Source organism: Stegastes partitus, unplaced genomic scaffold, assembly GCF_000690725.1.
Source record: "Stegastes partitus isolate 25-593 unplaced genomic scaffold, Stegastes_partitus-1.0.2 Scaffold132, whole genome shotgun sequence".
Classification (NCBI taxonomy): Eukaryota; Metazoa; Chordata; class Actinopteri; family Pomacentridae; genus Stegastes; species Stegastes partitus.
This window is the reverse complement of record NW_007577863.1, coordinates 222,412-233,943: the sequence shown is the minus strand read 5'-3', so window position 1 is coordinate 233,943 and position 11,532 is coordinate 222,412. Positions and strand designations below refer to the sequence as shown.

The 11,532-nt window shown below is 39.0% G+C and overlaps 1 protein-coding gene across 1 annotated transcript; it reads right to left on the bottom strand.

The window, feature by feature from the left end:
* Positions 1-446: 446 nt before the first annotated feature.
* Positions 447-9,766, bottom strand: birc2 (baculoviral IAP repeat containing 2). Its single transcript, XM_008278772.1, has 14 exons — positions 9,689-9,766; positions 8,930-8,996; positions 6,514-7,452; positions 6,111-6,391; positions 5,590-5,892; positions 4,822-5,110; positions 4,001-4,100; positions 3,779-3,857; positions 3,632-3,680; positions 3,055-3,297; positions 2,853-2,951; positions 2,161-2,316; positions 1,816-1,857; positions 447-1,601 (listed from the first exon to the last, which is right to left on the bottom strand). Exons 3-14 carry the CDS (start codon positions 6,605-6,607, stop codon positions 1,408-1,410), a joined length of 1,929 nt encoding a protein of 642 aa, XP_008276994.1. The 5' UTR covers positions 6,608-7,452; positions 8,930-8,996; positions 9,689-9,766; the 3' UTR covers positions 447-1,407.
* Between the last annotated feature and the right edge of the window lie 1,766 nt (positions 9,767-11,532).

Below are 11,532 nucleotides of genomic sequence, written 5' to 3'. Positions count from 1 at the left end.
TTCCACCCCGGCCAACACGCACGCCGCCGCGGCTCGCCACTAAACAGGAAGTGGCTCGTAACTAGGCCACACTTGCTCCGATCTGCCCCAAACTCGACATGCCGGATCACAGTCCCGCCGTGCGCGAAGGCCGACAAGCGTAGGGCGAGGACCCGTCCATCGCCGCTTGCGGCTTTAATTATGGGTTTGGAATTTTTGAGCAGAGGCCTGAAAAACAGCGAAGGCTTGAATAAAAGGCTGCTTCCCTTTGAAGCTTTATTGAATAAGCTGAAAGTAATTGAAACAGCAAGAAAAAGAAGGAAACTTTAAGATGTGTTCCCATTGTAGATAAGATGTGCTTGGCGAAGTGAAATCTTGCTATTCCTGATTTGCAACCATTACTTTACACTGAGAAAAAAATATCAGATGTCACTGACCAGTGTGGAAGAAAAAAAAAGAGGTGTATAACCTGTTAACTTTGAAGGCTTTAATTTTTGCTCAACAGAATATATTTATGATGTAAACAAACAGTTTGGCTGTAGTTGCATTGCAGAAGACAGATGAAGATTTTCATACAGAAAAACTGAAATGATTTACTTTCAAAGTGACTTGTATTTTAAAATCACAATGAAACAAGATTTATAAAAAACAGGTGTCAGAAAAACAGAAGTGCAGTAGTAAATAAAAGTTGACAACATACACCAACTTAATTGACCCTCATTACCTTCATCCATTTTATTGACACAGCGGTGTCGATGTAATGAATGTATTTTTTGGATTCAGTGGGTACTGGATCACTGAACTATGTTTTTGCTTTAAATGCTTTGGGTCAAAGTTAATCATTGTTCTGGACGTCTATAGGTCTTAATAATTCACAGTTGTTGAAAATGAAACTCCAATGTTAAACATTTAAATAAAGTTTAAAACCTTCAATAATAATAATAATGACAGCGTTTTATTAGACTTATACATTGTTATTTTCCCTACATGTATTACAAAAGCAACAGCTCACCATTAGGGCTTTGCAATAATGCCATGTTATAGACTTTGAAAGTAATTATTACAATACAAGTATGCTTTTTTTCCACGTTTTATCCAACTGTGGACAAATTATTGCACAGTAATTAGATTATTTTTCATTCATTTTCTAATTTGTGTGATATAAGAGAACATGAAAACACACCTGTTAACTGAGATGAAGTCTGAAGCATTGTACCAAAAATGAAAATTACTTCACATCCCAATCAGAAAACATTCATCTGGATATTTAGATAAATGACCTTCACCGTCTCTTCAACTTAACATAGACAAGTCACGTAATAGATGAAATAAAAGTGTATAAAGATAATCAAAAAATATAAGTTATTTTCATATTGCTTACACTCATCACATCGCTGTGATGCATAAAACTGTGGGACAGCTTCCTGGTTAGGAGAGGAAGGTTCGAACTGTGCCTTTAACCAGGCCTCTGCAGATCGGACACTTTCGCAGTGACGGCGCGCATTCTTTGCACACCACCAGGTGTCCACATGGGATGAAGACGATGTTGACCTCTTTATCCATACACACCTTACAGGTACGTTCCTCCTGTAGTCGCCGCAGCTGCTCCTCCATCGGGAGGTCTGCAACAAAAAGAAAGAGAATTTTTAACTTTAAATTCCTCAAGTTGGTTGGAAGGCCAGCTAAGTTCTCTTGACCATTTAATAGCCAGAATTCCCAGAATTTCCAGATTTCCCAGATTAATACTTTTTAAATAAAAGTTGTTTCACATACAAAACAATCACATATAAAACAATGTGGCAGGATAGTAAACTCTGCTCAGGTGTGTTTTCATACCTGAAAGATCTTGGCTTGGAGATGCAGCTTCATTTGACTGAGCTGAAGGTATGAGAAACAACATGAAGTTAGCTCAGGCTTTGGTTAATGCACAATGGAAACAAGTAGACTCTACATAAAAAACATTCTGACACTTCATAAGAGCTGGTTCTTCATTTCCAATTTATTCTTAGGTGTTAATTCTTCCTCACAAGTGCTTATAGTAAATTAAGTCCTGTAGGTTTTGTCGAAGTTGAATGTTTCTGTCCGAGCCATTAGTGGCCACACTTTGTTAAAAGCACCATACACAAAACGCTTTCTGCAGCAAGTGCAATTAGAAAATCTGTAGTGGTGGGAAACACGAACCCATGAGATCTCTGAGCAGGTGGACGTCATTTTTCTGGATCCAGTTGCGGAAAACCTCGGCTGCAGCGTTTCCCTTGGTCAGGACGAGCTCTATCAACCGGGCGGTTTGCTGCTGGGCTGATGTCTGAGCCTGAAGTCCGCTGTACTCCTCTGCAGCTGCAAGTTAACGGGGAACAGTCACTCACTATCAAAAGGTTTCTGAACTCTACATGCTGCAGCTGCATAAAAGGGCTATAAATAATTGTTTATCAGTCATGATTATCTTGATATGCATTTGCATTATCTCATGATAACCTAAAGGTACATTTGAAACCTTATGAACCAACTTAAATAAAAAGACTTATTGACTCGTTGTAATAATGGCTGCATGGGGAAACAACTACCCACCGTTATGCACTGTGGGAAAAACATCTTGATATTACTATATTTAATCCAACAAAAGCTTGATACAATTATCATATAAGGTTCATTTAGTTCATTCACTGTAGTAACAAATTGCCACATTATTCATATAAAGCGCTTTAGTTTTTGTCTTTTTACTAAAACCTACATAGGACTAGGCAGAAATCACTGTATTCACTTTATTTCTACATATTAACTACTGAATATCTTGCAGCCCAAAGTAACTAAATATTATTTGTACTGGTGGTTTTACAAGACATTTAAAAAATAAAATAAAAACATGAACATACATAACACATTTTGCTCTCTTAAATGCTCCAACACTGGCTCGACACTCTTCAGACGCTGAATCAACGCTGCCTGGTGTCTCTTTACGAAGGTAAAACCATCTGAAACGAGCGGAGACATAGAATGAGCAGGTGAACACACTAACCAATAGATCTGATTATACATGCAGAGAAGTCTAAATTATATTCTTGATGCAAACTTCACCTGATGCCATCGCCTCTGCCAGCATCTCTCGCTCCTCCTCCCTTTTCTGGTCTTCGGCACTCAGCAGGTCTGAGACCAGCTCCTGGACTGTCCTGTAGTTCTCTCCACTGGTCAGGATCTTGCTCTGGACCGTTTGCTTGACTAGACTGCGCTCAAAGCCCATCTCTAAAGCTGACTTTATCACAGGGGTGTTCATCATGACGGCATCCTCGGACCGCTCCTCACCCGGACCGAGATGAACCACTGAGATGAAGAGAGCACAGACACATCAGGCTGAGAGTTATGTGACTTCATAACTTCTACATTTTAAAGATGAATCTTCTTGACAACAACACAACTAACATTTTTATAAAAGAATAAGGTTTTGGCCAACCGAACAAAGATGTTAAACAACACTACAGGATACATTCATATTCAGCATATGGCTATATTCTGCCTGTACTTTTCCTAAATGGTTATTGTTTTGCCATTTTTCACAAGTTTACTCTAAACATGTAGCATACAATCTACAGATCTACTTGCCACCCCAAACAAACTAAAAATATATTTCTATAATTGTTTACAATTTCAAACTCACCAGGTGGATCCACAAACTCTCTGGAGTTGCTGTCTCCATTTGTTAAAAGCTTTTTGGGGGAAAAAAAAAAAAAAAGACAAGCATTTTAAATAACATGTTCAAAGCTGAATGTCTGACGTAAAATCAGATACGCTGCTCTCTTCTAACCTGCTCAAAAAGCCGAGGAAAGCGAGCCTGGATCTGGTGAACAAATTCTTGTCCCTTCTCCTGGAGCAAATATTCACACCTGCAGTTAACCAGAAGTACAAAGATACAAACATTCATAAACCCTCCTCTGCACATGGAAACTATTTGTCTCAGATGTTTTTGATTGCAGTACTCAATACATTTTAACATCAATTTATTTAAACAATCAAGAGCAGCATTTACCGAGGAAACCATTTAGCATGTTCCACCCATGGGTCATCTCCGGACTCCCAGCATCGCAGGCCTCCATCACAGCAGAAACACTTGACATCATCGTTACGACCTTAGAAAGGTGCAAACAAAGACCTTTCAGTATGACACGAGGTTTTGGGAAGTTTCCACAAGAGAGTGACAAAAATGGGAATTCTGATGAGATAGCTTAAACTAATCTCAATACTTTCATTTCCTCTTTTGCTTGAAAATCTTAAGTAGTCATGGTGACATTTGGTTGCTACGTGGGGACTCTGCTGTTCAAGACAAGAAACTAAACAAATACTAATCCTGAAAAATACCTGCCAACTGTGGAAACCCCTAAAAAAAATCAGTGGGGGGAAATTCTTAGTATCTAGTATTCAAATTTTTCACAAAAAGATTTTTGGGGTAAATTTCAGAGCCAACTGAAAGTCAAGATCAGTTTTGCTTTAGAGAAAATAGAAATGGTGACCCCCCACAAGTATTTGGTATATTAAGCAACATTTAATAAAACTTCTGGGCTATGGGTGATGTTTTCATCACATTAAATTAGAGTACATATAATGTTCTTATTCTCCCTAAACCGGCATCCATTGACTTTGCTGGTCACTTGGGGAGAGCACAACAAGCTATAAATATAACACTTAAAAAATAATAAACTATATTTCCATATCACCATATAAAGTTGATTTAAGTTGTTAGCAAACTGTTCTTGGGATAACATTAGCCTTTATATGCTTTTGGTAACCTGATGACTTTAGGTTTAAAGTCAATGCCACTGAACAACTGTGTCTCTTTGATATTTTCCGTACCTACGTAGTAGAAGCCGGCTTTAGCCAGCTGGTCAGGCCGGACGGGGATACGAGACGGCCAGTTGACAAAGGTGAGAAGGCGTTCTTCGCTCTGCTGCATGGCAGGGTTGGAAACGTTACTGAGGGCCGGGGCTCCTGAAGACAGCTGGGAAGTTACCGCTAAAGATGCAGTTGCTGCAGCACCAGCCAGCGACACATTGTCAGCTCTGTCCCCTCGCACAAAACGGCAGTTCGGATAATGCCTCTGGTGTTCGGATACGGCCCTGTCGCCTGGCTCCCAGTTACTCAGCTGCAAATAAAAACGCAAACCTCTGTCATGTGCCGTGTAGAGTTCACTGTCAAAACAATGAAACCTCCTAGAGACAAACTTAAACTGAATTAATGCTTCTTGTGCTTGTGAGGTGGATGCCCTGTAGCCTGCTGCTTACTTTTGTCAGGTAAAGCTGTGTAGTAATCATTAAGTTGTTAGGAAAGAGATCAAGAAGAACCGACAGAAAAAACCAAAACGCACAGACTGAAAATAAGATCATTCATTCCTTTAAACTGACCACAACTCTAAAATGTGTGTTTCTAAATGTTGCTGACATAAGGGCACAACACAGGTCTTTAAAAAATCTCAAGCATCAGACAAGAGCTTACCCAGAGATCTAACTCAGTAATAATGACACTGTATCCTGTGTACTGATACACGGAAACACCCTTCTGGTAAACAAATCAGCTATTTGCTTTGCACATGAGCTGTGCTCGCATCTCTGTAAAGGTACACACCTGTCCACCACAGCTAAAGCAGGCCACTCGGTCGCCCTGCCCCAGGTAGTAGAAGCCTGCCTTGGCGAGTTCTGCAGGGGTGATGATGGAGAGCGTCCAGGAGTGGAAGGAGTCCAGGCGGTCCTGTTCTCTGCGCATGTTGGGGTTGTGGCACGTCGGTCTCTGGTGGGACATGTCCTCTACACCACGAGAAGTCAGGGGGCTGGAGGGCGGCGGAGCAGAGAAGGCCATATTTAAGTAGCCAGCTGGTTCTTCACCTTGGCTTACTGATGGGTTAGGAGCAGCTGGGCCTGGACCAGCAAGCTACAAGAAAAAGAGGTCAAAGATTAGGAATGAACTTTGGTGGATTACTGCAACTAAAGTATTAATTTTCAAATAAAGTAGTAGCATATTTGTTATTTTTTAAATGTCCCCCAAAACAAAATTACTTCATCAACTAATGTAAAATTTTCTAATAACTTTCCAAAACACAGTAGACCCTTTCATCTGAAAAGCATCTTCTCTATTTTGGAAGATCTTACTGGTATGGCTGGGGCAATGCGGAGCGGGGAGAAGGCGGAGTGAGAAGAGGACAGCAGGTTGGCTGTAGACGGGAGGCTTTGGATGAAGGAGCAGGAAGGAGAGAGCTGTCTGTGTTTCTCTGTTGGACAGTCTCCAGCCTGCCATCCCTCTGCCGTCACGTTACACCTGAAACACTGCACACGGTCGCCCACGCCGGTGTAGAACCAACCCGCTCTCGCCAGACTTCGCTCTGTGACAACCGAAGCCGGGAAACGAGCAAAGGTGGAGATGCGGAAGAGCTCTGTAGGATGAAAGAAAAATTAAACTGACCTGTTTATCTGAGCTTGGAAGGCAAAATACAGAAATAAAATAAAATGCAACATATGTCTTATGAAGGTTAAGAATAAAAGATTGGTAACGTACCTGAGGAGTTATCATATTGCAGGTCAGGTGGAGGCCCATTGCGACAGAGCCCCATTAAAAACTGGTTGTTTTTGAGTTGAACAAGCGTTTCCATTTTTTGGATTTAAGTACAGCAGTTTAAGGTAAAAGCAACATCCTTTAAAGGGAGAGGGGTTTGAGAAAACCCAAGGTGTCTCACTCTCTCACACAGACACACACAGTCACACTCAAATGGAAAAAAAGATAAATGAATGAAGGGACAGAAGAAGAGAGAGGTTAGAGTCAGATCAAGACAGTGAAAAAGAAAGCGAGGCTTAGATGAGTGTGAAACTTATAAGTGCTTGTGCAGTAGAAACAAAAGTAACAGCTCAGCAACCACTATTGTCAAACAGCTGTCATCATGTCTTTCCACAAGCATCACATTACCTGACCATAAATCCTACTCCTTGTGCCCATGTCACGTGTACCTTAAAGAGCGAACTAACTCTGAACAAAAACTTGAATATTAGTTGTTGTTTTTTTAGCGACAGGCAAACACATCCTGTGCAGTAAAAAAAAAAAAAGGATGAGCTATTTTAATTAATATGCTTAAAATACATCCTGAACTTAATAATCCTGACATCACCCTTTGGTTGGATCACCCAGGATCCGTATACACGTCATGATCTTGAACATTTAGCAAAGACATGCTAACATCAAGACTTCCTAACACATTATCTAACCATTTAAACTTAAACATACTGCATATGATTATGCGCACAAACATTCTATGTTAAACAAATGCCTCAAGCATGCACACAAACAGACCAAGGAATATGTGTTCTCAAACCCCTCCCCCCATGTCGGACATCACTTTTGTGAGTGTTTAGGCCTCCATAGTTGAACTGCAAAAATCCAATAAAAAAAATGTGTATCCTTTCAGAGATGGTCGGAGACTCTTTGGTTTGAAGTTGGTAGAATCTGTAGAAATTAAGAAAAAACAACAATGTCGTCTATACATAAACAATATATGTACATCCATACAAAGATTGAAGTCAGGTGACATCTTCAAATTGCTACTTTTTCATGACCAACAGACAAAAACAGAAGTCACAAGACACAGACAGAGACAGACGGATGCAATCGACATCAATCATTACACTGCTTTCACGATCTGTGCCTAGTAAATGTCTTTTTTTAAACTATATGATAACAATTGTAATGTAGGTTCTCGGTTACAAAGTTTAGTGTCTGAGCTCGGGCCGAAATTCCCCAACATCATCATCATCATGCTTATCTTCTTAGACTGTAAGCCTTTCCAGAGCAACAAATTACACATTACACAACTACTCATTTATAAAGGCTACGTGGCAGGTAGTCTTCCAGACAGGTAAGCTGGTATTTGGGTAAGTCTGTGTCAAATTCAGACAGAGTTCTGCTCTGTCTGAGGTTTTCAGAATTTAGACACTCTCATAAAAACGTCTTAACTGGAAAGCCATTTTAGGAAGTCACAGTTTCCAGAAATACAGCATTTGCTTGACATCTTTCTAATTTTGGAGGCCTCTACCATCAGCAGAATTTGATGTGTGACAAGTACGGAAGACCAAGGTTCCGGTTTTTTGGTATTTTAACGTGTCAAACTGGTGAGTCATTAGTGTGACCACAAAAACGGATGTGCTGAGGTGTCGCTATATTGTCATATGTGCAAAGCTACACGTTGCTTTGAAAGTACAGGAATTCACAGGTTCGACAACATATAAAAATGAACAAAACGACGCCAAAATATTTCACAGAAATTAGCTTGGGTTCCAAATAACAAGGTAAATGGAACAAAGTCTAAGACGGTGGTGCAACATTTAAAATGACACAGACTGAAACAAGTAAAAACCAGTGGAGTGCCCCTTTAACCTACCAATTGCTTGTTTCCTGTCATTTGACTCATCAGTTATGAAGGTAGAAAAGCTATGACCAAGTCAAAAAGGTTTTTTTATCACCAGGTAAATCAGTACTAGTTGTAATGTAACGCTGCTGGTGTTTATTACTAGCAGGTACTTTCCTGTGACCACACTTCCCCGTTCAGTCGTCTGTTCTGTGACATTTAGGACATTCAGCTTTAAGCTAACGTCTACTAGCGATGTGTCGTTTAATGTTTAGCTTTACTGGGAAACTAGGTTATACTGAAATGTGTTTCTACAGCCGAACATGAACTGAAACATACATATAAAAACCCAGCAGATTATTGTGGCGTTCAACGCCCCGCTTTGATAACATCAGCGGCTAGCTTGCTAATGCTAACAGCTGCTAACGCTGATCAGCGTATAAACTTTATTCTGCTGCTCTTGAATGTGTGCAGCAACACGGAGAAAGGAAATTAAAACTAGACTATGTGAGTACCGCAAAGTACGAGACAACACATCAAATCAGAACGACTCGTAATTTCCAAAGGGCAGACACTCACCCCTTCGCAATTCCGTCGGAAAGTCCCGAAGCTTCTGGCGTCAGGCGCCTCCTCCTTCTGCTTCCGGCTATTGATGAATTGAAAATGGAACAAATAAAATTAAAATAATTAACAATGGACAGAAACCGGTTATAAACTCCCCAGGGAAGTCCCTCAGGTGTTATTAGCTCTGCTGCTGGACTCCCACAGACCCAACAGTCTCCAGGTTTAAATGGACAACAAAACATAACGCAGCATTTAATCAAATGCTCTCATTCTGCAGGTGAATTAATGTACTATCATGTGAACACTAACTCATTAAGCAACGTTTGTTTAATTATTTTAGCAAATATGAACCTGCACTGGCTTCTGTAATCATCAAACCGTTTGATATTATTCTTTTTAAAAAAAAACAACAACAAAAAAACAACTGTTCTATTCTTTTCTCACTTAAGTCTCCATTTGTTGTGTCACATCATATTAAACACCAGCAGCAACCTGCAGAAAGCTGAAAAACTGCAATTGGTGTGTTAAAAACAAAACTTTAGCCTGTAAAAAACACCAACAATAATGTAAATATGTAAACAGACACGTCATTCTTAACATTACAATCCTTTATCACTGCACTTGATATGTGTTAAGACATGAGAAATAGAGAAATAGAAGTCACACTGACACCTGTATACGGAAACTGTAACAACAGCCTGTCAACATTTAAAACCCTGTTACTTTAGGTTTTCTAAGGTCAAAGTAAAAATGTTAATAAAATAAGATACTTACACAGAGGCTTGGTTGAAGTCAAGTTTGATTCTTGGACACGTTGACTCATTTAAAGGAGATTCGTGAATGGGTTAGTGTTTGAATGGTAATTCCCCTACGTCATAGCCACGCCCCCCATTTATTTATTTCTTTACTGGGTCCTTCATACCTACATAGTTTTTGTGTGTGTTTGTTTTGGTACTTTTTTGTTGTTTTTATGTCTGGCAAAAGTCAACATGAACTTTACGTAAAGTACCTGTAATTTCTTCAGAAGTTTTGGACCCGTGTCCCTTCAAGGGCAGAATTTAGATAATTTTCCATCGCTGAGAGTCATTGGTTTCAGTGTGCCAGCGATACCAATGTGCAAATTCCCTTCAGGGAAATTTAGTTACAGCCAGAACAAAAAGTGGTATTGTTCAACATAAAATAGACAGAATAGAAGAATTGTATATAACAATAATTTTTTTTCAAATTATATAAAAAAAAAAGAAATTACTTCTGAAAATGAAAGTAAGGCTACAATGAAAGAATATGTAATTAAATAAACCATCCTTCCATTTGTGAGTGGAAAGCCTGGAACAGTAAAATATAATTAAACCTTCTGTTCCTGTCAAGATCCTGTAGAGCGACGGCTCCGTATTTTAAGTGAGTTGTTTATGTTGTGCTGCTGACAGGTTTTAATTAAATATTTTGGACCCAGTTGGTCAGAATCTGATCAGATATCAATTATCGGATTGGATCATATCTTGAAAATGGATTATTAAAAAAAAGAAAAACAAGGATTCTGGAATCAGATTCAATCATGTAATCCAGTCTTGGTTTTTATATTGAACCTTCAGTATGTGTTATAAAAGTGTGACTAGTTTAGGATACCTGTGATTCAAACATAGAATATACATGTACATTTATAACTGTGAAGTAATAAAATAGATAAAGCAGACATTAGGCTACCTATTAAGCCTTTCAGTATAGTTTAAAAAAAAGAAAAAAGGAATTTCTTGCTGTAAAATTGACAACTGCCAATATCAAACAAAATCATGTTTTTATTTTTAATTCATTTATTACTGCAGTGTGCCTCCTTAAAGCAAACCCTCAAAAAGCTGATCTCTCAAATGAAAAATATTTGAACTGTTTGACATTTTTCCTTTTCATGATTTAAATGAGATGTTGAATGGATCCACAACAAATTTGTGAATACTGTGTTTGAGGGTATTTGCTGCGGCTCAGATGAGCAGTCAGCCTGTTTAAAAGTTTGTTCTGTTTTAGGTCTCTTTCAATAAAAAACACTTCAAGTGCCTCCATGCTGGCTGTTCTACCTGTAGCTTTACATAGATAGTAGCCAGTATTTAATATGTGGCTCACATTTGATAATCTGAAAAAGTTTGTGTCAGGATCAGGGTGATTCAGTCCCATGCTGCTTTGAATAATGAGCACAATAGCAAAAGACATTTTCAAATCTGAATAATTCTGATCTAGATTACAATTTTTTTGAACTGGGCCCCAAAGTTCGCACATTGATGTCCTGAGAGACCTCTGTGCAATATATCTATGGACTGAACCTTAACAACAGGCCTTCAAATGTTTAATGAAGTAAATCTGCCAGCAAGTTTGACTGTGTGATGATTATATTTTTATTATAGGCAACAAATCCTGGATTTGATGGAAAGCAGTATTGACACTGAGTGGACAATCTTGGTTGAAATATTGAATAATTGATTGAAAAGCTTGTTGTGAGCAGTACACAATAAATTAACATTAAACTGTTTCTAATTGTTGTTTTTAAGTTTTGATGCCATGATGTTGGGGATTATGTTTGCATTTTCGTACATTCTCAGTGTAAGAAATTGCCCACTATACACCGAACT

Coding starts and splice junctions, on each gene's coding strand:
- birc2 (XM_008278772.1), bottom strand. CDS start 6,607: ATGGAAACGCTTGTTCAACTCAAAAACAACCAGTTTTTAATGGGGCTC. Junction 4,101..4,821: donor AGCCGGCTTCTACTACGTAG/GTACGGAAAATA, acceptor CACCTTTCTAAG/GTCGTAACGATGATGTCAAG. Junction 3,298..3,631: donor AGAGTTTGTGGATCCACCTG/GTGAGTTTGAAA, acceptor TCTTCATCTCAG/TGGTTCATCTCGGTCCGGGT.